This window comes from Saccopteryx leptura, chromosome 6 (assembly GCF_036850995.1).
Source record: "Saccopteryx leptura isolate mSacLep1 chromosome 6, mSacLep1_pri_phased_curated, whole genome shotgun sequence".
Lineage (NCBI taxonomy): Eukaryota > Metazoa > Chordata > Mammalia > Chiroptera > Emballonuridae > Saccopteryx > Saccopteryx leptura.
Genome location: NC_089508.1, coordinates 87,434,751 through 87,462,229, shown reverse-complemented (window position 1 = coordinate 87,462,229; position 27,479 = coordinate 87,434,751). Strand labels below are relative to the sequence as shown.

Sequence of the window (27,479 nt, the reverse complement as noted above, 5' to 3'; positions counted from 1 at the left end):
GTAAGAGATAAAGAAGGCCACTACATAATGATAAAGGGAGCAACCCAAAAGGAGGATATAGCCATTGTAAATATCTAGGTGCCTAATATAGGAGCACCTAAATTTATAAAGCAGATTTTGATGGGCATAAAGGGTGAGATCAGCAGGAATACTATAATAGTAGGGGATTTTAATACCCCACTAACATCAATGGATAGATCCTCCAGACAAAAAATTAACAAGAAACAGCAGCCTTAAATGACACACTACTTCAACTGGATTTAATAGATATCCTCAGAGCCTTTCACCCCAAAGCAGCAGAATATACATTCTTTTCAAATGCTTATGGTACATTCTCTAGGATAGAACACATGTTAGGACACAAAACAAGTCTTAAAAAATTTAAGAAGATTGAAATCATATCAAGCATCTTCTCTGATCACAATGGCATGAAACTGGAAATCAACTACAATAGAAAAACTGAAAAACATTCAAACACTTGGAGGCTAAATAAAGTTGTTATCAAATAACGAGTAGGTTAATAACAAGATCAAGGAAGAAATAAAAAATTTCTTTGAAACAAATAAAAATGGACATACAACTCAAAATTTACGGAACACTGCAAAAGCAATCCTGAGAGAGAAGTTCATAGCATTACAGACATACATTAAGAAGCAAGAAAAAGCTCAAATAAACAACTTAACTCTGCATCTAAAAGAACTAGAAAAAGAACAACAAATAAAGCCCAGAGGAAGTAGAAGGAAGGAAATAATAAAGATCAGAGCAGAAATAAATGATATAGAGGCTAAAAAACCCCAAAAAACAGAATATCAATGAAACCAAGGGCTGTTTTTTTTGAAAAGGTAAACAAGATTGATGGACCTTTAACCAGACTCACCAAGAAAAAAAGAGAGAGGACTCAAATAAATAAAATTAGAAATGAAAGTGGAGAAGTTACAACTGACACCACAGAAATACAAAGGATTGTAAAAAAAATGCTATGAAGATTTGTATGACAAAAAATTGGACAACCTAGGACAAGTGGTTGGCAAACTCATTAGTCAACAGAGCCAAATAACAACAGTACAACAATTGAAATTTCTTTTGAGAGCCAAATTTTTTAAACTTAAACTATATAGGTAGGTACATTCCTTATTCAGGTAGCACCCACATGTGGTATTTTGTGGAAGATCCACACTCAAGGGGTTAGAGAACCACATGTGGCTCACGAGACACAGTTTGCCAACCAGGGACCTAGGAGAAATGGTAAATTCCTAGAAACATATAATCTTCCAAAACACAACCTGGAAGAATCAGAAAACCTAAATAGACCGTTTACAACAAATGGAATTGAAACAGTTAACAAAGAACTCCCAGCAAACAAAAGTACTGAACCAGGTGGCTTCACAGGCAAATTTTATCAAATATTCAAAGAAGAACTAACACCTATACATCTCAAGCTATTTCAAAAACTTTAAGATGAGGTAAGGCTTCCAAGCTCTTTTTATGAGGCAAGCATAATCCTCATTCCAAAATCAGGAAAGACACTACAAAGAAAGAAAAGTATAGGCCAATATCCCTGATGAACTTAGATGCTAAAATTCTCAACAAAATATTAGCAAACCGGATCCAGCAATACACGAAAAAAATCATACACAATAATCAAGTGGGATTTATTATAGGGAGGTAAGGTTGGTACAATACTTGCAAATCAATAAATGTGATTCATCACATAAACAAAAGAAAGGATAAAAATCACATGATAATATCAATAGATGCAGAAAAAGCATTTGGTAAAATCCAACACCCATTTATAATCAAAACTCTCAGCAAAGTAGGGATACAGGGAACATACTTCAACATGATAAAAGGCCATCGATGATAAACCCATGGCTAACATCATACTCAATGGGCAAAAATGAAAAGAAATCCCCTTAAAATCAGGAACAAGACAGAGGTGTCCCCTTTTACCACTCTTATTCAACATAGTTCTGGAAGTCCTAGCCACAGCAATCAGACAAGAAGAAGAAATAAAAGGCATCCAAATTGGAAAAGAAGAAGTAAAACTATCATTATTTGCAGATGACATGATACAGTACATAGAAAACCCTAAAGTCTCAGTCAAAAAACTATTAGACCTGATAAATGAATTCGGCAAGGTGGCAGGATATAAAATTAATTTTCATAAATCGGTGGCATTTTTATACACCAACAAAAAACTGTGTGAAAGAGAAATTAAGGAAATAATCTCCTTCACTATTGGAACAACAAAAAATAAAGTACCTAGGAGTAAATTTAACCAAGGAGGTAAAGGACCTGTACTCAAAAAATTATAAAACATTGATAAAAGAAATCAAGGAAGATACAAAGAAGTGGAAGCATATACTGTGTTCATGGATAGGAATAATAAATATCATTAAAATGTCTATATTACCCAAAGCAATCTATAAATTCAATGCAATTCTTATTAAAATACCAATGGCATACTTCAGAGATATAGAACAAATATTCCAAAAATTTATATGGAACCAAAAAAGAACATGAATAGCCTAAGCAATCTTGAAAATGAAGAATAAAGTGGGAGGTATCACACTTCCTGATATCAAGTTTTACTGCAAGGCCCTTGTACTCAAAACAGCTTGGTACTAGCATAAGAACAGGCATACAGATCAATGGAACAGAACAGAGAACCCAAAAATATACCCACGCCTTTATGGTCAATTGATATTTGACAAAGGAGGTAAGAGCATACAAAGGAGTAAAGACAGTCTCTTTAATAAATGGTTTTGGGAAAACTGGACAGGTACATACAAAAAAAAATGAAACTAGACCACCAACTTACAACATTCAGAAAAATAAACTCAAAAGGGATAAAAGACTTAAATGTAAGTTGTGAAACCATAAACATCTTGGAAGAAAACATAGGCAGTAAACTCTCCAATATCTCTCATAGCAATATTTTTGCTGATTTATTTCCACGAGCAAGTGAAATAAAGGACAGGATGAATAAATGGGACTATATCAAACTAAAAAGCTTTTACACAGCAAAAAACATCATGAACAAAATAAAAAGACAACCCACACAATGCGAGAACATATTTGTCAATACGTCTAATAAGGGGTTAATAACCAAAATTTATAAAGAACTTCTAAAATTCAACACTAGAAAGGTAAACAATCCAATTAAAAAATGGGCAAGAGAACTGAATAGACACTTCTCCAAAGAGGACATACAGATGGCCAATAGGTATATGAAAAATTGTTCAACGTCACTAATCATCAGAGAAATGCAAATTAAAACCACAATGAGATACCACCTCACACCTGTCAGAATGGCACTCATTAACAAAACAACTCATAATTAGTGCTGGCGAGGGTGTAGAGAAAAGGGAACCCTCCTGCACTGCTGGTAGAAAAGCAGACTTGTGCAGCCGCTGTGGAGAACAGTATAGGGTTTCCTCAAAAAATTAAAGATGGAACTGCCTTTTGACCCAGCCATCCCACTTTTAGGAATATATCCCAAGAATACCAAATCACTGATTCAAAAGAAGATATGCACTCCCATGTTTATTGCAGCATTGTTTACAATAGCCAAGATTTGGAAACAACCCAAGTATCCATCTATGGACAGGTGAATTACAAAGCAGTGGTACTTATACATAATGGAATACTATGTGTCCGTGAAAAAGAAGGAAATCTTACCTGTTGTGACAGCATGGATGGACGTGGAGATTATTATGCTAAGTGAAATAAGCCAGGCAGAGAAAGAAAAATATCATATGCTTTCACATATATGTGAAATGTAATGAACAAAGTGAACTTAGGAACAGAATAGAGGCAGAGGCAGGGTCACAGGGACCAGAGGGACAGCAGTCGAGGAAAGAGGGATGAGGGGATGGGATCAGAGAAGGTAAAGGGATTAATGAAACTTTATGTACATAACACAGAGATATAGATAACAGGACAGCAAATCCCAGAGGAAAGGGGGGAGGGAGTTAGGGGTAAGAGATAAAGGGGGTATAAAAAGGGACACAGGGGTTGGGGTGAGGGAGTTATATTCAGTGGGACACTTAAATCCATGTAAACACAATAAATTAAAAATTAATAATAATTAAAAAAGAAAAAGAAAAATGTGCCTTGACATGGGTCTTGGCAATGATTTTTTGGATATGACACCTAAAGCAAAAGCAACTAAAAAAGAAATAAACAAGTGGGACCATCAAACACAAATGTTTCTACACAGCAAAAGAAACAGTTAACAAAACTGAAGGATAACCTACAGAATGGGAAAAAAATATTTGGAACTCATATATATCATAAGGGGTTAAATATGAAAAAGTATACAAAGAACTCAGATAAGTTTTATTATAGCATTGTACACCTGAAACTTATATAGTTTTATTAACCAATGTCAACCCAACAAATCCAATTAATTTTTTCTTTTTAGATGAGAGGAGTGGAGATAGTGAGGCAGACTCTTGCATTCACCTCAACTGGGATCCACCTGGCAACCTCATCTGGGGCCTGATGCTCCAGTACCTAGCTATTTCTAGTGCCTGAGGCAGATGTGCTGCAATGGAGTTAACCTCAGTGCCTGAGGCCATACTTGAACCAAATGAGCCACTGGCTGAGGGAGGGGAAGAGAGAGAGAAGTGGGGGGTGGGTGAAGAAGATGGGTGCTTCTACTGTGTGCCCTGACCAGGAATCAAACCCTGAACGAGGCTGATGCTCTACCCACTGAGCCACTGGCCAGGGCCAAAATATTTTAAAAAGCAAAATTAGCAAAGAAAAGAAAGAGAAGGAACTCAGATAACTCAATAGCAAAAGAACCCCAAGTAATAATTTTAAAAGGCAAAAGGCTGAATAAACATTTTTCCAAGGAAGACACATCCCCAAGAAGTACATGAAAAGATGCTCAGCATCACTAATTATCAGAGAAATGCAAATCAAAATGACAAAGAGATATTACCTCAGGCCCATTAGAATGCTTACTATATATAAAAGATGAGAGGTAAGTGTTGATCCTCATCACTTATCACTGTGGATAAAAGGGTATCCTTGTGCACTGTTGATGGGAATGTAAACTGGAAGAGCCACCACGGAAAATGGTATGGAGATTCCTCAAAAAATTAAAAATAGAATCAATATACAAGCCATTCTACTTCTTGGTGTTCAATCAAAGGAAATAAAAATACTATGTCAAAGAGATATCTGCACCCCAAGTTCATTGCAGCATCATTTATAATAGCCAAGACATGGAAACAATCTGTCAACAAATGAACAGATAAACAAAAGATGGCATAGCTATACAATGGAATAGTCTTCAGCCATAAAAAAGAAGGAAATTCTGTCATTTGCAACAAGACTAATGTACCTTAAGAGCATTATGCTAAGTGAAATAAGTCAAAGACAAACATTATATATTACTTATATGTGAAATTTAAATAAAAACCAAACTTATAGAAAAAGAGATCATATTTGTGGTTACCAAAAGAGAGATGGGGAGTGGAGGAATTGGGTGAAGGAGGAAAAGGTACAAACTTCTAGTTATATGATAAGTACAGGAATGAATGTACAATATGATGACTATAGGTAACACTGCTGTATGGTATATTAGAAAGTTTCTAAGACAGTAAATTCCAAAAGTTCTCATCACAAGAAAAATTTTTGTAACTGTATGAGGTAGTAGATATTAACTAAACCTATTGTAGAAATTATTTCACAATATATGTACATCGAGTTATTATGCTGCACACACTATATATTTTGAATATCAATTTTATCTCAATAAAACTGAAAAAGAAAAATACATTGCATTTGATCTCTGCTCTACACCAGGAGATACTGCCGCTGACTGTCTGTGATCCTTACAAACCAGAAGCAGCAAATATGCTATCTAAGGAAGTCCACAGCATGATGGAGAGCAGAGGAACAGGCAGCCTTGGGCCAAGGCAGCTACAAAAATTACTAGTAACTTATCATTGTAAGTAATCAATATGCATCTATCTATAGCTGTTTATGCAGCTTGAAGAATCAGGGAAGAAGATCTTTCTGAACACATCAGGAAACTGTGCCATGAAACCAGGGGATGGATGTGACATACTCCATGAGTGCTTTTTAAATAAATAAAAGGCAGCATGGCACAACATAGCTGTTGACCAAAAGAGATCTGTTAACTTAAAGGGACACAGACTCGTTTTGCACAAGGGGATATGTTTGGAAAGACAAGTGTAAACGTGGGGAAATGGTGAGTAATAATTATATCCACAAGAAGGAAAAATGCCAAGGTTTATAATAAGGTTAAAATGAAGTTAATGTTTTTTTTAAGTGCACAATGAGTCCTTAGACTGATGGAAGGACAGACAGACAGATGTGTGGGCGGGGATATGGCAGAGTTGAGGCACATTTTGCATTCCTGCCAGCACAGAAAAGTCAGGTAAAACAAAAAGTCAGTTGGAATTGAACCTATTAGCACCAGAAAATCGGCCCGTTAACTTATCACTCCTCATTGCCTTGGGACCAACTCAACCTAGTAAAAACCAATAAAAGGTTGCAAATGCAGTGAATAGTGTTAGAGGTGAAGCAACCATAGCCCAGGTAGTCCACATCGGGGAGAGACACAGTGAAGTTTAAACGTGATTTGTACCATAGGAAAAGGCAGGCTGTGAGACCAGGAATTGGAATTCCATATATACAGGCTATCTGGAGACTGAATTCTTCAGCGAGCCCGGGAATACTGCAGTCCTATTGTGTCTCCAACAGACTTTGACTGAAACCAGTGTAGCTAACAATTCATGGATGCACATACGCCCTGCACATCCAAGTGGCTGCCCCGAAGGAACAATGAACTGGAAAATGGCAGTTCCTCATTCTTCCGGTGACCAGGGCCAATGGTCTGGGTTCAGGGAATTGTGGCTCCGGTTGCTCAGTGCCCCAGGTGAGGCCCACCAGGGTGGGTTTTGGGAATAGAACAAGGAGTCAATACCACCACAAAATTGACAAACCTGAGCAAAGCAGAGGTTCTGAAACGCTAACATCTTGTTAAATAGTCACCCTCTATTTTCCCTATTATCGGAATCTCTAGATTAAATAGGTGTAGAAACATGTTATTGGACCCATTTCAAGGCTGACAGAAAGAATATGAATTTGAGATATTATTATATTACATCAGGTGATTATTCCCAAAAGTTGGGTAAACTCTAAAACTGGAACAGGGTTTGCAAACAGTTCTTTACCAAGCAGGCATGAGAAAAGCCCCGTGCAGTCAGGACGCAAGGTAAAGCAGCCAGGGCTATATCAGGGGAGATGGTCCTACAGACTTTGGGGCATAGAAGCTGATTCTCTCTCCTCCGCCTCTGTGTCCCGATCTACAAGTGCAACATAATGTGTTAGAGAATCAAATTCTTCGCTCTCTCTGCTTGGACTGAAGGTGCCGCAGTAATTACGATTTAGTTACCTGTTTGCCCTGATAAGATAAAATCTGGAGATTTCTGTACCCCAGCAGCAATTCTGAAAATTTCCAATACCAAGTCATAAACTTTAGAAAGTAAACAACTATTTGAAAGACATACACATAGTTTTTTTTTTTAACGTAATGCATTCAATTTACTTTTCTAATCTCTTGCCAGAGACATGGAAACAAGTATTTTCAGGAATGATTATGCCCTGTGTCTCCAACACTAGCGCACCCCCACCCGGAGAACAGGGCTGGGGAGTCGGGGCAGGAAGTACCTTCTCAAGCAAAGTCCTAGAGACTGTTCTTCCGCAGAAACCTGCGTGGAGGTGGCTGCACTTACGCTGGAACTACTCTTAACTGCTTTAGAGCAGCATTCCGGCTCTCTGGCCCACTCTTCTCCTGCCCCCCCCCCCTCACCATAAAAGATGAAAAGCAACAGAGAAGCTGGAGCGGGGAACCTAGCTTCACATCAGTTATGCGGTGGCCACAGGTGGTTCCTATTAATTGCTGGCTCTGCTTTTCTCTCCAGGACAGAACCAGGAGGCACAACTGGCGCCTATAATCTCAGTGTGCCTCTCCCTTCCATCACCAAGAAAGGTGTGAATAATTACAACCAACTGGGGCATCATGAGTTTCATTAAAATAACCATGTAAAGCAACCATGTGTCTAGTGTTTGGGTAAATGACCAGAATGGAATCCACTAGCCAAACACAAGAATAGGCCCCACTGTGACAAGCTCATGAACGCATGCAACTTCAACAACAGGAGTGAAACTGCTCATCAACACAGTTGCTAATTTTATATTTTGCCCAAAAAGGGCATTTTAAAAAAGAAAGAAAGCTGTCACCTACACTATCACTATATTTAAAAAACAAAAAATTCCCCAATTTTATGAGGATTATACTATACTATGAAAAAAACAATCACAGAGAATAAAAAAGGCATACCTTCCGATTTATAAAGTTAGCTTAATGAAACAAGCCCTACACTGTCTTTATTTTCCTCATTTCTCTGAGGACTTTTGAATGCTTCCTCAATGACAGACATTGGTCTCAGGACAGTGTGCAGAGATGTTGAGGAGTTTCTAATGTAGTTCAGAACCCACAGTTTGTATATAGGCAGAACAAGGCCCAGAGAGGGGCAGTGCCTGGGCCAGGATGCCCAGCTCCCACAAATTCAGCACTGCCTTCCCTCCCACTAGAGCAACATCTCAGGACTGGACAACAGGCTGAGCACCTTCCCCTCTCCTGCCTCAGTCAGGCCTAAGAATCAAGTCAGTACTAGACTTATTGGGTGGGAGGATCATCTTATAAGTTATATAAATGTCTAACCACTATGCTATACACTTGAAACATATTATATGGCAGTAATTTTCAACCACTGTACTGCAAAAAAATGTTAAAATATGCAATACCTGACGTATTTAATCAGAAGCACTGACCTCTCTTCTCTTAGATTGCCAAATAAAGAAAGGACAATAGCCAACATGATAATGGTGATGGACAAAGACTTGACTTCGGGAGGTGAACACATTAAGACAATGTACAGAGATGTGTTATAGAATTGGACACCTGAAACCTGCATAATTATGTTAGCCAGTGTTGTCCCAATAAATTCAATTTAAAATATAGTAGCTGTCTAGTGTGAATGAATCAAAATATTACCTCTTTTTCTTGTTGTTGCTGAATGGGTAAAAAATATACTTGTTGGTGTGCCATAGAATTATAGTAATTAGTTTATGTGTGCCATGAGATGAATACGGTTGAAAGTCGCTGTTATATGGGATGCCAACTGTAACTGAAGACAGCTCAACCACAGGGGATGCCAGGTAAAAAGAGAAGCAACGTGCCTCCAGCCTCCTCCTCCAGGGCGGGCGGCTGCTCTAGCACTCTGCAGAGCAGGAGGTCTTTAACCCAGACCCCCTAATATCCTTGTTTTGATTCTTGCTCTCTTTCCACTGATGCCACTTGGACATTTCAGGTCCTTCATTCTAAAACCAGATAGTAGTTATTACAGGTTAGGGTGCTGGCCACAGGGTTTTACTTCAGGGAGGAGTAAAATGCTGGCTGAGGTCAGGGTTTCTTTGGCACCAGCTTAATTTTTCTTGACCAGAAAAGCCAAATAGGTCCTTTCAATAGGCTTCTATGAGGTGGATGAAAGCTGTAGTTTGTTCTAGTTCATTCTATATTCTTTACAAATATGTACTATAAACTTTGGTACCTATTAAAATTAAATTATACAAAGGAAAAGTCTAATAAATAAACTGAAAGGTTTCTATTCTCCCAGAATTTCTTGAATGGCTTCATTTGTAAAAGGTAAGCAGGTCTATGAAAATAAAAGATTTCTCCCAAGTTCAAATATCTTACAATTTAGGATTAAAAGATATTTCTAGCCTGACGTGTGGTGGCACAGTGGACAAAGTGTTGACCTGGAACACCGAGGTTGGCAGTTCAAAACCCAGGGCTTTCCTGGTCAAGGCACATATGGGAGGTGATGCTTCCTGCTCTTCCCTTCTCTCTCTCTCTGTCTCTCCCCTCTCTAAAATGCATAAATGAAATCTTAAAAAAAAAAAGATATTACTAAAAATGCACCCGAGATCCATTTTTATGTCTCTCTGCCCCTACTCCCCAGATAGATTTACTTTCCTCAAAAATTTCAGCAAATCTTTCATCAACACATCCCTCCCCCAAGAATAGAACTATTTGCCTACTTCATATGCTGGAGGAAGCCTAGACACCCAGTCCCTTCTCACTACTCTAAGAAACTTTAATGAAAATGTTTAAATTTTTTTTTGCAATTAAAATGTAGAAAAACAAAGCATAAAAACAGGAAGCCACCTTCAGTCGTCCAGCCATGGGGAAGGTCAAGCTTTCCAAGATGACTAACATCAGTATGATTATGACTATACCAACAGAGCATCCGAATATCCACCACTAGGATGCAGAGAACTCCAGGGTTGGGTAACATCAGCAAAGCTCTACGTTATCACATTTGCCAAACAACATCAGGATCACACAGGCAGGTTGATTTAGAATATGAGGCACTGACTTCAGAATGGAAAAAAATTTCACCAGTGAAAAGGCAATCCCACTACAGCTGAAGCACTCTATTCAGAAAGGGGGAGGGGATATTTGATAGAGCCTGGAGCTTGAAAAAAATAATTTCTGCAGGTTCTTTTACTTGGAAATGCTTCTACCCAGGATATAAAGAAATGTAAAAAGCTAGTTAAACTTAATGGTGATTCTTAACTGTTGAAATTAACATTTAATTCTTTTGCTGGTTCAGTGGGGGGATGTCGCATGAGAAAGGGAGAATATGAACTAGCTTTTTCCATTTTTATTATGAATTCCAGCCTTACAGAAGAGCGGAGCTGAAGTTGCATAATAGCTCTGGGAAAGGTCGGAAGCACGGAGCAGCTTGGACTAGGGCAAGGCTGCACATTTATCATCTTTCCAAGTCGAAACCTATGGCCATGGGCCATCTAGACTGCACTCAGAGAAAGAGAGACTCTTAAAAACAATTTTCAATGTCTTGAAGGAAAAAAATGAATCCACAGGCAAGCCATTCTCCTAATTGCAGAGTAGTGGTTTAATGTAAGCTTCTCCGCAACAAATTTTGAAGCGCACAGCCACCTCTAATTCCACAGGATTGAAGTGTTGGTGTTTTGTTAAATTGCAGAGGCACAAAAAATGGAAATTGCTCTGAACAGTCAACAAACGAAAGGCCTGGTTCATTACAAATACAGCTGAAGCCAGTTGTCCATGCAAAGTACATGTATATTAAAGGAGTGAATAACATACCCATTCCGAGAGGTCACTGAGCTAGTAAAATCAAAAACAAATCAGTCAATGGATATTGTAGTGAGCGCAGGTCTTGCTGAAAACTTTTCAGTAATTGAGGAATCTACTGATACTAGAAAAAACCCAATGAAACTTAAGAGAGTGGATTTCCGACATGGCGAGTATTTTATTTTAGCTAGAAGCTAGCAGTAGCGTTAGATGCAAAAGTTTGGGTTTTACTCCCATCCCCCACCCCTGTACACTGCTGATGTCATCAAGAAACTAGTGAGCAAGCAATATGCTGTAGTCTAAATTTGTCTGTAACACTTTTTTATAATTACATTTATGCAAGCAAATCCACCTAAAGGAAATGGTCAGTACCTACATCAGGCAATTTGGGATTTCTTTTTCTTAGCAATACTGTAAACAATCAATTGTATTTTTCTTATACCAAAGAGGGGATTCTTTACCACACAGTGAGGTCTTTCTGATTGCGTTTTAGATATTAATTAGCTATCATGTTATCAAAATGTCAGTGCAATAAAATGAGTTATTTGCATATATTTTCATAAATATCAGCTTATCAGAGAAACCTTAAAATCCATGACATCAGCATAAAATCCTAAAAGCATAGCATAACATGAGAAAGAAATGTAAGGAGGGGAAGGGGGGAAGAGGAGGGACAAATGTTTAATAAGATAATTTGGTCTATGTAAAGTATGTTAAAAACCTGTTTGGAGGCCTCTCATTATTATTGAATTTTTGAAAATAACACCTGGCTCTTTGAGAAAGAAATTTTGTCAACAGTACAGAATGCATCCCATATTCTTCCACAAGTACATTTACAGGAAATTCATGTCTCAAAAAAATTTAAGGTATATAGTCATCACTTAGTGCTTTAGGGTTGCTCTTCTAGATGAAATTTGGGACATTCTCTTACAGCAAGGCAGAATAAAAATTAACACATTGATTCATTCTGCCTAAAATTTTGAGAACATGGATATCAAGAATAATGACTAATATAAGCAGGCCAGTGGTGGGATTCAGCTGGTTTGTACTCATTCGGCAGAACCAATACCTAACTTTTTGTTGAATTTTGCAAACCAGTTGTTAAAATGGCCCTTGTAATCAGAGTTCTCTCTAAGGTGGGTGCCTGGGCAGCTGCCCAATGTGGAAATCACAAATTTACATTCCTTAACTCTTTTTTAACGTTCATCTGCACAACAGCTTATTCTAAGCACCTGTAGAAATGCTTGTTCCATCCATAGGTGGAAAAATTGCAGATGAGTATGCCAATCAAAAAGCAATATGGACATATCTTAAATAACAATTTTATTTTTTTTTGTCAGGTATTATTTAATATTTTTTCATTAATATTTTAAACTCTTATAATCTAGTTTTGTGTACCTCTTTTATTGTTCTTAAGCATTAAATACATGAAATAATAAACTACCTTTTGGTATATCGTTTTTTAAAACTTAAAATGGTCATTAGGGCAGAGAACTAGTTGTGAAATTATTTGAATCCCACCACTGAAGCAAGCTAACATTTCCACAACTACGTAACTGGTGATAGGCTATCGTCGTGGGACACTCCAGAGGACATGAGGTGGTGACACTTTTCCATTTGAACTTGGTGCTTCACAACCTTCACAGAGAGCAGAAAGAATTTTTGCATCTAAGTGATGTCGTCATTTAGAGATGATGAAATCAAAGCCCACAGTCAGACTTCCAGTTGTTGGCAGTGCGAGGACTAAACCTAGACCTCCTGACTCTAAGCTTTGTCCCCAGAACAGGCTGCCTCCCATCAGAAAATGTGTAAGGTGACCTCAAGCACAGGGTAGATTTTAAAGAGTAGTTTTCGGCATATAACCCCCTAAGCCTTTACATATAAGAGCAACTACACCAGGCAGATTTGGTTATCTTATTGTAAATACAAAGTATTATTTTTGTTGCAGGTATGAATTACCAGCCATTGGTGAACAAAAAGAAGTGGAAACATCCAAAATCAGAATGCTATTTTTCTCCCTTTTGAAAGAAAACCAGGGCCAAGTGAAGCAAGTTGAGAATTTAATACCATGGTCTACAGCTCTCACAGACCAGGCAGTAGGCAGGGGGAGCACCCAGGCTGAACAAACCACCTGCTGGGTGATGGCACTCAGGTGGGGAAGTCCTCACTGGGACACCAAGGAGGTACTTGGAGAGCTTGATGCAGTGGCTTTTTTACCAACTACTGCAAAGAAAGCTCAGACTCAAGCACCTAATGGAGCTACCACGGTGGTAGGGCACATACTGGCAGGGCTGGGGTTTTACATCATAATACAAGCAGAAGCGAGTGTACTTTTTCTCCAAGGGGAATTCTATATCTTATTCTAAATGTGTAATTGATGCCTACTTTTAGATTTGAGTCATTCAATGATTTCTTTTTTTAAAATGCAGTCTTTAGGACCTGACAAGTTTGCTCAGTGGTTAGAGCATCAGCCCAGTATGTGGACATCCTGGGTTGATCCCCAGTCAGGGCACACATGAAAGTGACCATCTGCTGCTCTCCCCTTCCCTCTTCCCCTGCTCTCTCTTTTCCCCTTCCAAAGGCAGTGGCTCGGTTAACCATCAGCCTTAGGCACTGAGGAGAGCTTGCTTGATTCAAGAGTTGGACCCAGATGAGGGTTGATTCTGGTCAGGGTGCATGTGGGAGACTTTCTCACTATCTCCTCTCCTCTCACAAAAAAGAAGGAAGGAAGGAAGGAAGGAAGGAAGGAAGGAAGGAAGGAAGGAAGGAAGGAAGGAAGGAGAAAAAAGAAGAAAATAAATAAATAAATAAATAATAAATGTCAATGGGGTTTATTTAGAATTATGAACATGTTTTCTTCATCAGTCTTGTTCCCTCCCCACAAACATACCAAAGTTCATTCTTATTCTAGTTCTTTTATAACAATTATGAAGGGAAGGAGGAAACAGACTAAGAGGCTAAGTGTGGAAGATGGAGTATCCTTTCTCTTCCATAATACAGACGTGACAGTGGGAGCTCAGGGCCCCAGGAATGAAGAGGTAGGATCCTGTTAGCCATCTTCTTTCTGGATGAGTTTACCACAAGATCTCTCAATGTGGGCACAGCTGGGGTTCAAACTTCAGACAACACTTCAAATTCCCCTCATCAGCATCTATTTTGACTTATTCATTACATAACAATGTCAGGAGAGATGAATCTTCAGCACACTTTTTTAATGATGTCATATTTTTATGACTATAATCTGTGACTTGATAAGATGGGTGAATGTCCTGAACTTGGCTGCTGAATAAGTATCTCATGACATGTCCTTTAAGGACCTTTACATGAATATAGCATAATGAAAGGTTATGCCACATTGGGTGCTTACAAGGTCACATGATACTGGGAGACAACCACCTAGTTTCTCAGAAGGCATGGGCACATCATTCTTGGCCATGAGCAACGTGCTATACCATACATTACATTTCTCTAGCAACTGTGCTGTGTGTAGTGCTCCTACTCTAAGGACAGGGGCAAATCAAAGGAGCCTAAAGGCCCTTTTAAGGTTTATGGAACTTTCACATAAATAATACAGGGAATTAAAGACCCACCTCTCAGTGAGTATATCTGTGAGAAGATACTTGCAGAAATAATATCTTCCCAGGTCACATTTCCTAATCAAAGTGTATTAACATTCTAGATATTTTAGCATCTAAAGTCCAGCAAGATTTTTTGTGTTCTTGATGTTGTGTGCTTTTGATGTGCTATAGAAAGTGTAACATAAATGTGGTAGCCATAACATCAAAATTATTTTTATAGGTATATTTCATGTCTTTTTTTTTTTTTTTTTTGTATTTTTCTGAAGCTGGAAACGGGGTGAGACAGTCAGACAGACTCCCACATGTGCCCGACCGGGATCTACCCGGCATGCCCACCAGGGGGCAACGCTCTGCCCACAAGGGGGCAATGCTCTGCCCCTCCGGGGCGTCACTCTGTTGCGACCAGAGCCACTCTAGCACCTGGGGCAGAGGCCAAGGAGCCACCCCCAGCGCCCGGGCCATCCTTGCTCCAATGGAGCCTCGCTGCAGGAGGGGAAGAGAGAGACAGAGAAGAAGGAGAGGGGGAGGGGTGGAGAAGCAGATGGGCGCCTCTCCTGTGTGCCCTGGCCGGGAATCAAACCCGGGACTCCCGCACGCCAAGCCGACGCTCTGCCACTGAGCCAACCGGCCAGGGCCTCATGTCTTTTTTTTAATGGTAAAAGTCTGCTAGTGATTAAGTCAACTTTTAGGGAAAACTAGAGCCCTTATCAGAAGGAGTACAGCTGGTAATTTTGTTAATTAAGGCCTTTCTTTTTAAAAAGCATTATGCCCATTAGTGTCAAAACCCATTTGTAGTTATATAGCCTGAGATGCAGCATGCGCCTGGTCATATACCATGGAACTCTCCTCCCTTTGAATGTGAATATGTCTGAAGGATTTGTGCAGATAGAAGTGGACCAGAGAAGAAAAAAAAACCCACAATACTCATTTCCACACACTCCCAGGCACTTCTAGGCACTTACTTCTTACCCAACCCTCTGAAGTAGACTGCATTTTAACAATATGTAAAGTAAGTTACAAAAAGGAAAAATAATTTGCCTCAGAGGTCACCTGGTTCTGTATAGGGTGGACTGAAGACACATCTGCCTGACTCCAGAGAATGATCTTTGCTTGCTACAAATGCTGCTTGCTCTATATTCAAAGTCATTCCTATAGGATGATAGTGAATGACTCAGAGGGAGATGGTGACATCTTCTTTAGCCCCATCTCCTGCTGAAGGTGGCCGAGTATTTGACATCCTGTAGGTCCAATCAGTCAAAAATATGAAAGTAATGTTTACAAGCAGAAATTGTACTTCAAACTCCAGCCATTTAATTGGCCACAGTGCCAAGTATCTCTCTGTTGGCAATTTCCCCCGGAATCAAATCAGATAAAATTTAATCAGAGAAAAAAATGACTCAAGGACGAGTTTTACTAGGGTGCATTCTGCAGGCCACCAAGTGTTCTCTGCCCCCAGGGCTGCATCCTCATTTATTCTCTTTTTCAGCATAAAGCTGGGGGCCCCTGTGCTAGTGGCTGTAGCTAAGGATGTTTCAATAATAAACTCCCGTTGCTAAATGGAGCTGGACATCTTTGTTAGCAAGAGGAATTCCTGCATAATTGCCAATCCTTACAAAAGGACTTTTGCATACTCCTCACGTGAATAAGCAAACAACTGTAGTCATTTTTTTAAATGTTCAGTTGCTGCACAGCAGTGAATAGACACACCACACAAGGACCAGTTTATGGCTAGAAGGAAAAATCACTCTTCAAAGCATCCTGTTTGCTGACAGTCGTGATCATTAGTGAACCTAATATCTATTTAAATGCAGTCTGTACCTATTTCCAAACAGAATGGACTGGCATGACAAGAAGCTTTCATCCCGTCCGAACACCCACAGGCTCCCCAGAGGTTCATTATGGCCTGTCATGTTAACTCATTTCCTTCTCTATTTTTCCTCTTTTTCTTTTCCTTCCCTGCTGAATATTATCATCTAAATTCAAATTAATTTCTAACAGTAAATGTGCACAGCAATCACTCCAGGAAACAATCAGACTCAAGAGATGCTATAAAAATATTATTTCTTATAATAAAGATAGAGAACCCGGATGAGATTGTGAGAGAGTTCCAAGAGGGTTCGAGTTCCTGCAGCTCCTGTTTAGGTAACTAATTAGCGCAGCTGCCAATGAATAATGAAAGATTAATCATGTAAAAAGTGTACCCTGTTCCACCTTCCTCCAACTCTCTTCTCAAGTCCCTTCTTCCTCGCTCTAAGATCTTACTACTACTACTAACAGTGTCAGATAGATCTCTCTCTCCTTTTGTTTGGTGAAACAGCACAAAGAGGCAACGAGACACAAGGTAAATTTCAGTCTAACCCACCATGGTGATTATTGTTATCCAAGAATATTTAATAATAAAAATGTCATGGATCATTTATTTTGGACTTGAGTATTCAAAGAGAATAAAGCCCCACGTTGATTTATCATATTGGTTTTTATATATTATAAATTAAAGATGGCTCCTTAAATATATAGCTTTATTGAATAAACTTCTGCTATAATATAGCTGGTAATTAAGGGAGGCCTTACTTATATGTTCTAAAACTAAGTAATCAATCTTATTAAGTTGGTCTTCGCCTTCTATTTGGAAATAAATTATTGTGTATTCATTTTTTTAAAGACAAACCAAGTTAAGGCTATTATTTAAATTCTTGGCAACAAACAAGAGAAAGGATTATAACCAGAACTTTTGAATTTACTTTGTTATCTACAGGACTCCTGAGAACCATTCAAACTTAATGATAAAGAAAAAGAATTCCTTTGAAATGCAGTTTTTGAAGAAAAATAAACCAAACTAGAATGCTCAAGAGATATTCTCCAGTTAATATAGCTTCTGTCTTTTCCATTTCTATCCTCGGGCCATAAGTAACAGGGTCTGACTGATCTTGGTTGGCAGTGAAATGGTGATATTCCCTATCAACCAGGTCTCCCTTAACAAAGACATCTATCTGTACGTGATGAGTTATTTGTCTTAGAAAAAGAGCAAACAATTAAAAATAAATTTGTTCCACTGAACTGGAAAATTTTTTTTTTTCATTTTTCCAAAGCTGGAAACGGGGAGGCAGTCAGACAGACTCCCGCATGCGCCCAACCGGGATCCACCCGGCATGCCCACCAGGGGGCAATGCTCTGCCCCTCTGGGGCATTGCTCTGTTGCAACCAGAGCCATTCCAGAGCCTGAGGCAGAGGCCACAGAGCCATCCTCAGCGCCCGGGCCAACTTTGCTCCAATGGAGCCTTGGCTGCGGGAGGGGAAGAGAGAGACAGAGAGGAAGGAGAGGGGGAGGGGTGGAGAAGCAGATGGGTGCTTCTCCTGTGTGCCCTGGCTGGGAATCGAACTCAGGACCCCTGCACACCAGGCCGACGCTCTACCACTGAGCCAACCCGCCAGGGCCTAAACTGGAAATGTTTGAGGGTGTGTAGCTCCAGAGGAAAGAGTGGGGTACTGAGGTCAGCGCAAGGGGGAAGTGAACATCAGAAGAACATTCTGCCAGGAGGGAAAGGATGCATGTTTCATATGTAAGATAAATAAGCTGGTTGTTATTTGCTCTCATCTCCAATAAAAATTACTGTGTATTCTTTTAATTAAGTAATATGATCATACTTTCTCAGTCACAATAAGTGTCTTCCTTCCTTTCCTAAGAAGGGCTTGGCCTCTGTATTTTATTTCTTCAGATGATTTATGACCATGGCTTCTGCTGGCTTTTGTGTTAGTCATCTATTGCTGCATAACAAATTATACCCCCTCCCCCAATTTAGCAGCTTAAGACAAACATTTATTATCTCATACAGTTTCTGAGAGTCAGGAATATGAGAGTGGTTTAGTTGGGTGGTTCTTGCTAAACATCTCTTCTGAGGTTGCAGCCCACCTCTCTCAACAGAGGCTATGCTCATCAGTAATCTGACAGCTGGTCTAGGGCTGTGGGCATCATCAGGAAGCCTCAGTTCCCTGTGGGCTTTTGGTAAAAGGTCTCAATCCTTGCCCTGTGGGCCTCTTCATTGGGCTGCTCACAACATGGCAGCTGGCTTCCCCCAGAGTAAATGGACCAAGAGAGAGAAACACTGCAAGACAACCACCAAAATGGAAGTCACATCATCCTTAATAAGCTATTGTTGAGAAGTGACAAACCATTGTGTATAGCATATTCTTCTGGTTACACAGATTAATTCCTATAAAATGTGTATGGGAACCTAATGAGCATGAATGTGAAAGGGCGAGACTCGCTGAGGGTCATGCAGGATGCTGCCTACCACAGCTGTTAAACAGAGGGTGAGCTGTTGGTTTATCCAAGGATTTCCTCTTGCCTCAGTGGCAGCAGTTCTTTCACATTCTTCTACATCTTAACCAGCAGCACAGTGACATCAAGGAAATACATTTAAAGTATAATCGTCCAAAATGACTCTCTTAAGGTAAGAATTTTTTTAATTCAAATAAACTTTTGATCCTTCATAGCTCTACTGGCCCTAAGACAGTGAATCTGTCATGCTAACATCATTAGAATTTTAGGTATACACTTTTTGAACTTGCATTTCCAAGAAAAAAATAACGTGGCTCTAATAGTAAAAGCCATTTGAAAGAGACTAGAATGGCAATGAAATACAGCAATTAAGACTCAGATCCTGAGTCACGCTGACCTGTGTGCAAATCTTATCTCTGGCCCTTGCAGCTGTTTGAGTGTGGACAAACTGAGCACCACAGTGTGTTTCCTCATCTCTAAAATGGACACAAAAATAATGGCAACTTCTGAGCTCTGCTGAATGAAAAACAGGAAAGTGCTTAGCCAATGGTGATCAGTCATTAATGACATTTTGTGTTTCTGCATTGTACCCACATGGGGCAAAGTGTCTTTAGAAACAAACAAAAAATTCACATATGTTAATGCTCTGAGGAAGAAAACAAAGCTATTTCAGGTGGCTAACAAAGCATTTTATTTTAAATCAAAAAAGTAAAGAATGACAAACATTAATATTAAGGACCCTAGAAAACAAATTAAATATTCTAATTTTATAGATAAGAACACACTGGCCTCAAAAGATAAGACTTCTGTGAGATCACATTAGGAGCTAGAAGACGACCTAAATGTAAACATTGGTTTTCTTGAGCCTCTGATCATTGTCTCTTCTACCATAAACGAGATACTTCTTTATTATGTAGGAGTTTGTCAGAGTCCAGAAAGAATAATCTGTGCTATGTACAAATAGTTCTTAACTACATGAGGTTCACTCTCCAGTACAGGATGCAAAAATTAGACTTGCAATTACAGTCTAGTATGATAAGAACTATTTACTGACTTTTGCTTAAGCAAGGGCATCTATCCCAGACTTGCAGGGTCAGCAAAGGATTCTCAGTACATATAATATCTAGACTCTCTCCTTGAAGGAGAAGTAGAGATTACTAACAGGAAGAGATGTGTGAGAGGCTGTTCTAACCGGAGAGACCTGCTGACAGACATGATCACAGGCAAAGGAGAATTTTCATGCTTGAGGAAGGGAAAGGAAGTCAACGTGGTTGGAGCATTGAGTGCGTGGTAGTGGGGTCTTTGGGATGAGAGATGGGGTGGGAGAAGTGAGCAGGGCTTACCAAATCCTTAAGGGCTTTATGTCTGATTAAGGAATTTGGAATTTTTCTCAAGGTAATGAATGGCAAAGGATTTTAAAATAGGGAAGTATAATGATTAGATCTGCATTTTAGAAAGAACACTATGAACAGCCAAGTGGAAAAAAAATAGTGGTGAGGGGTAAGTACAGAAAGAACCAAAGCAGGTAGTAAGCTACTGCAGGGACCCAGAAGACAGAGGGTGGTCATTTAACGCAGTATTTAAAGGGGATGGGAAGGGGTGTTTGTATTTAAGATACTCAGGCCATATAATGAAAATACTTGATGATAAATGGATATAAATACACCTGGGTCATTAAGGAAAAAAAGAGTAAAAAATTATTCTGAAATCTCTGGCCAGAGACTTTCTTACATGGGAGATAAGATACATCATCCCTCAGTTTAACACTTAGGGAACACTTTACTGACTCAAGGAAGACAAACTGAAGTCAGCTCTGTGTTTGCTCATCATGAGTGAAACTGTGGAGTTCTGAACATGTGTCAGAGACTCTGAATTCTACAGGACATCTCCCAACTGCTGTAACCTGGCTGTGCTCCATTAGGGCAGTCATAAACCTCTGAGGAGGTTTTGCCAAGAAAAAATAAGCTGCTTCACAGGCACCTCCATCTCAAGGTCCTGTCAGCCTCCCCACGTTTCCTGATGGGCTATGGAATAGGGGAGTGTGCCATGCTCAGGCAGCATGACTGGTGGGCTCTTCTATTTTCTGGAGGAAGTTGGTTAATTCAAAGGAAGGGGGATTAGGTTTGGTAAAAAAGAGGAATTAAACTCAGAAAGAAAGATTTATTATCTTTATGTGGATCATATCAAGGACCCTAAGGCTTTCCAGTTCTAAGCTCAAGGAAGAAAATGAAGTACAGTTTGTACTTTTGGGCTATAGTGTGTCCTAATACCCATCTTGCTACAATTTTAGTATCTGCGCTGCCGTAGCGAGCACTCAATCCGCATCTCAGACACAGTTCAGGTACTCACCCCTTCGCCGCCATTGTCCCCGGTGTTGGCAAGCATTTCCTGCAAGGCTCTCACTGAGAGGGACTGCTCCAGCACAAAATTGCAGACGCAGAGATCTGGAGGAACAAGCTGCAGAAATAAACCAGAATGAGGATACCTACTCATATCGGCTAGGCATCAGCCACACAGTAACAGCTCAAGGACAAAGAGCCTATAAATCAAAGTGACAACTGGATGAATGGATGAACAGGAATATAAAAGTTGAATTTCTCTTATTCAAGTTAAGATCAGCATCAACCTGGACTCTAAAGGATGAGAGAAAGAAAACCCCCCAATTGCCAGGGAAGAGTGAACAAGATGTCAGAATCAATTTGGCTGAGGACTGGTGGCACACCTGGGGGAAGAACACACATGTGGCCTTCCAGAAGAAAGGACAGGCAGGATAGGCTGATCTACACCCACGTCTGGAGGGGATCAAAGGAAGAGAGCCAGTGGGATCTCATCACCAAATTTGTAAGAGGCCAGTAGAAATACTAGAATGTTGCTGTAGACAACAAGTGACCAGACTAGGAAATCAATTTACTTGTTAAAAAATCTTGATAACCACAGCATAAAAATAGGCAATAGAGGGTATTAAGAGCTATATAAATATATTTCTGAACAAAGAAATGTCCAGATATTATAGTAATTGATGACCCCTACAGCAATCATTCTAATTTATTATGTGCTCGGGTAATGTTATGGTATTCACATCTGTTCTGGAACATTTATCAACAATAGTTACAGAGAGCCTTCTTTGCATACTGACTGGTAGTAGTGAATGCTTACTGGGTACGTCCTATGCCAGGAACTAGGTCCTTTGCATATGTTACCTCACGTAATCCTCACAACCGCCTTATAAGGTAGCATGGCCAAAGACCTTCTTTGAGATTCCAGTTTCCAGCCAAAGAAACTAAGGCATAGAGAAGTCAGGTCATCTTCCCTAGACAATGGCTCATACATGGCTGACTTGGATGCAAATACAGGCAGACTGTCTCCAAAGTCCCTGCACCTAACTTTACGCCATTCTTGCCACTGATGAAGATATTTCTCACAACTAGACCATTTTCAATCATCAAATCTTCAAGTATGATAGTTATGTGAAACACAGAAGTTGGTACTGAGAAAGATAAAAAGACACGTGAAACAACATCATCGCTCTTCAGGAGTTTACAATCCAGTTTCATACATTTTCTTTGGAAATACAGCTTATCATCATCTTGCCTACCAAGCCTTTTCTCCTATGTGATGTCAGCAGAACATGGACACTGTTAGAATAACAGGAACGAGGACCAGAAGTCACCAACAGCTATGCCCAAAACTCTGAAACAAGTGAAGCTGTTTCTACAGAGCTCCAATTTAGAAGTTAAAGCAAGCCTGCTGCTAAGACACAGACAACCTCTCTGATGTCAACATTTTCATTTTTAAAATACAGAAATTGAATTGGCCATCATTAAGTTCCCATTAATTTCCAAGTATTTGTACATTCTTCATCTCCCTCTCCAACCTTAATGCCCTCAAAAATAAAATAATGTCTCACTTGCTGGACCTGCCTAGTAGCTCTCTCTATTAATGTTTTAGGTCCCCATAAAACAAGAATGGGTAATCCTATTCCAAAGGCTACCAGCCCAGGGCCGACTTACATTTTAAGTACTTTTCTATTTACATAACTTTTCCACTCAGGGTCCTGACAGTCAGAAATTCTATAAATTTAGTCCTCCTAGAATTTTAGTATTAAAGGAAATAGCCAGAAAAAAATTTAAATTTTTTTAATTTTTATTTTAAAGGAAATAGCCCAGATCTCTTTAGGAAAGTGATGTAACCGAGGAGAAACCATAACACAAGCAGACAACAGCCTTTATTTTCCAAGTTTCTTGCTCTGTTTTCCAAGTCTGCTCTTGCTACAGGTAATTAACTCATTCGCATGGGACTCACACAAGCTGACAGCTGGGAACCTAGGGCAGAGGTCCATGGTGGGAAGTGTTTTCAGAGCACATAGAACATCATTACAAGTAGCATAAAATATGATAAAGCATTTCTGTAAAGACCTTATGCCATAAACATGTAACTTCTCACTCAGCCTCCCAAAATATGCCAGAAGATGTTACAGAGGTGTTTTCCACTATTTCTCACTCTCTCCAGACCTCATGTCACAACACGCAGCCAGAAAAGCCTAGGTGGAGTGTCCCTCTTTCATTTCAGTAGCACAGGTGATTTGGAGATTTTTCTATTCAGGAATGCCTGCAGTTATGTTTAGTAAAAGGGTGTTTTTTGGCTAATGGAGCTCAATATTCATGCTCACTTTTACAAGCACCCTGTCTAGTCCATTCTCTTTAAGACAGAAACTTTGACAGTTCCAAGTGTTCAAGATTCAGCCTTTACACAAGACTGTGATCCTAAATTGGGTTTCTCTCCTCCTGTACCTGGTTTTCTTGGACAGAAGATAGGAGCTATTCCCCTGATGTTGCCCTCATCCATCCTAATGGAGGACTACTAATGACACAGATGCTAGGCATGCTCCAATTACAGTTTTCTGTTCTTTCCAGATAATAAAAGGCCCAAGGTGGCTGTGATTTAATTACTGGCATGAAAGGGTACATTTAAATAGGAGAGACAGTGAGCATAGGGAGAAAGCATCTTATATGAAAGCATTGTTATCTGCCACTGGTTTACATGGTTTCCTTCCAGTTTAGTTTCTCTGCCTCTAGGGTGTGCTCCCTGCCTGGACTCTACATTCAGGGCTAAGGTCACATTGCTCCAATGGCATGCAGAACAGTATGTGGGCAGTAGCAAGGGAAGAAACAGAGCAACAGTAATATCTGGGGAAAAACAAAATGCAACTAGCAACTTGTTACATAAAGAGAGTGTGGAGCACAGAACCATCTGACCTGCCACTCCAGCTGCCATCCTTAATTAAACTCCACACCTACCTGAGTTCCCCACTCCACATTCCCCAAGAATGAGCAAAGGCCACTGGTCCAGCAGAGCTAAGTTGTCTGCAGTGTGAGAGTCCCCAGGGGGCAGCTCATTGTCTCTGTGCTCTGGGGCCTGTGCCTCAGTCACTCTGCCTGGCAGGCATGGGGCATGTGCTTGTTGATTCTTAGCCTGGAGAGACGGGCTCTGCTGACATCCATTTTTGAAATAGCTCATCACTCTCCTCAGCCCTGTCCTTAGCCTAGAGAAGCAGTTTCCAAATGTCCTACAGATGACCTTGAAAAGCCAGAGCCCTGGGTAAGCCAGGAACTAGGTATTCATTTAGCCTCACTATATAAAAAATAGTGGAAAAGAAGGCCTATGGACCCTTCATGGTCTATAAATTTATGTAACATCTTTCTCCATACAATATAAGTACTTTTCTGGGACTTACTAGGTCCAACATGGCGGGACTCTGATATTCTTATGATTGGATTCATTTAACATTTTTCTATCTCGCATCCCACAACAAGTACTTAGTACTATCCTAGTCAGGCCTTCAGGGAAATGAAGAAGTAATTACAGGAAGAGGGATTGACTTTCCTTTATTACACCGTTAACCACAGTCTGTTCTGACTTATACAGTCCTTTATGCAGTGTAGTCTGTTTCACTAGATGTGGGTATTCTACTGTTGGTATCTTCAATACATAGAAGAGTAAGTAGTCAACTAGAATCTTCTTGAACTGATTCTCTGTGTCCCAGAAGACAATCTAAGAATACATGGCTGATAGTGGCTGTGGTTGCAGAAAAATAGCACTGAACACTCACCTGCCTAGCTGAGTGTCTTCCTCAAGTCTTCTGCTTATTGTTCAAGAGACCCATTTCTCTCATTATCATGGGTCTTATCCCACTTCTCAGTTAATCTGTCTGGCTCTTACCCAAACATGCCTCATAATATACTCTGTAAGTGCATCAGTGGCTTTGAATAAAAAGCAATTACAGGGCATCTTGGTTAAGAGTGAACACTCTGTAGTACTACCTGAGGTCCTGTCTCTGTTCAACTGCTTATTAGCTGAATGATGTTGGGCTGGTAACTTACTCTCTCTGTACCTTACTTTCCTTCTGTGTAAAATAAAGATGTAATGGTATCTACTTCTCAAAATGAACTACATTTTTATGTTTAAAGAGCTTAAAACAGAGTCTGGTGCATAATAAGTACTCATAAATGTCAGATTTTATCCCATAGAGAGCAGTAACATCAAAACATCAATAACTCACTTAAATGTTCATTTATATAACTAGTATTTTTGAAGTTCTTAATTTTGCACAAGGATAAGGCAAAGCCTGTGCCCATGAAGGCTGTGTGGTCTAGTGGAGTCTCAGGTAGGCAAATGGACAATTTCCAAAGTATGATTGAAAATGTCCAGAGGTGAGTAAGAGCACATGTGAAGAAGCATGCAGATTTAAAATGGCTGGGGTAGAGAAGGGATAATGGAGGGAAGCAGGGAGGGATGCAAAAAGCAAGCAAAGGAATGTGAGAGGTGATGCTGAGGAAAAAGCAAGTCTTAGACTGAGAAGGGTCTTGAGTTCCCTTGTCAGGAGGTTTGGACTTTATCTTCAGAGCAGTGGAGCACCACTGAAGGAAGTTATGCAGGAAGTGATGTAACCAAATTTTCATCTTTGAAAGATCATTCCAAGTCCACTGTGAAGGGGGTTAGACCAAAGCAGAGAAACAAGTTAGGAGGTTGTTGTTGTAATAAACTAGGTACAAGGTGACAATGGCATGAATTAAAGTAATAGTGGTAGAGATGAAGATAAGGAAATGAATTTGAAATATCTTGAGAAGTTAGGCAAGGTAAGACCTGGTAATTAACTGGATGTGGGAAATGATGAGGAAGGAGTGAAAAAAGGTCATTGTTTTGACTGGAGAGTAAAGAGTGCAAAGAGATAGGATTTAGGAAGAATAAGCATCGGAAAGAACGCCAAGCATCTGAAAGAACCCAGAGACGGTAATTATTCTGGCAAACTGTCCACTGGAATTTCCCATTTGGGCCAATAGAATGATAATGGGAAGGGAGAAGTCACTGTGACTATGTGTGGGTGTCCCTGCAGATGTCAGCAAGGTAGGCTTATCTAGAAGAGGAAGAATTTGAGAAAATGACACATCTTCTCTACAAAAGGAGAATTCCTAGAGACCTAGCAACCCAAGTCAGCCCAATTAACCTCTCTTTCCTTTCCCATGTCCATCAAGCAGTCAGCCCATATTTATACAGCATACCAACATGCATTCAGTACTCACTAGCTGCAATGGGGAAAGGAAGAGGAAAGTAAGACACGTTTCCTATCCTTTAAAGAACTTTTAACCTTAAAGAGACAGATCTACTGTACCTGAGACTTTATGAAACAATGAAAAGGAGAATATTCAATTCTAATTTGAGGGGCATGAATTATACATCCTGTAGGACCCAGAACCCTCTAACAATGTTGCGATTAGAAAAGGCCAGCCCAGGCCAGAGCTTGGCCTGAACAGGGTTTATGTAAGCAAAGAGATCCTGGCACAGAGCAAGAACTCAAATTTTTGTTTAATAAAAGAACAAGATGGAAGAGTTGTTCTCTCCATTTTTGTGTGTGTAGATTCTTCCCTTTTGTTTAAAATTCCATGAGATGAAGCAGCATTATTAAGTAATGAGCTTTACAGAATCTCTTTCTCTACTTTGCTTTTTCACCCAACTCCTAAAGGAAAAGGTCAAGTACTTGAAGTACATATTATGAGTCAGTAAAGGGAGCGAGCAAAGGAAGAAGTTGTGCATAACGCCTGCTTATTGAATTTTCTTCCTATACCTCCCACACCAGTCCCAGGACTGAGCAGGGGGTAGAATGCCATTGATATTGTATCATAGTTATGGGCTGGTAGGTTTACATGGACTCAGCCCCACTGCCATGGTGGGCTGCATAGTCTTAACCACAAAGTGAAGTAACTTCTAGTATCAATCACATGGGGAGAAGGAGTGACTATGAGAACAGAAACCAGAACTAAGGAAGCAGAGCTGGTGTAGCTGGGGGAAATTAACCGCACATTCTTGGAACCACATTATGGAGAGTCAACATGGCCCAGGG

General features: G+C 39.8%; 1 protein-coding gene across 1 annotated transcript in view; it reads right to left on the bottom strand.

Annotated features, from left to right (window-relative positions):
* RYR3 (ryanodine receptor 3) overlaps positions 1-27,479 on the bottom strand; it is a 605,631-nt gene that overhangs the window by 370,760 nt on the left and 207,392 nt on the right. Inside the window, 1 exon segment of the mRNA XM_066388565.1 lies at positions 21,431-21,538. Within this exon segment, the coding sequence (XP_066244662.1) occupies positions 21,431-21,538 (108 nt within the window).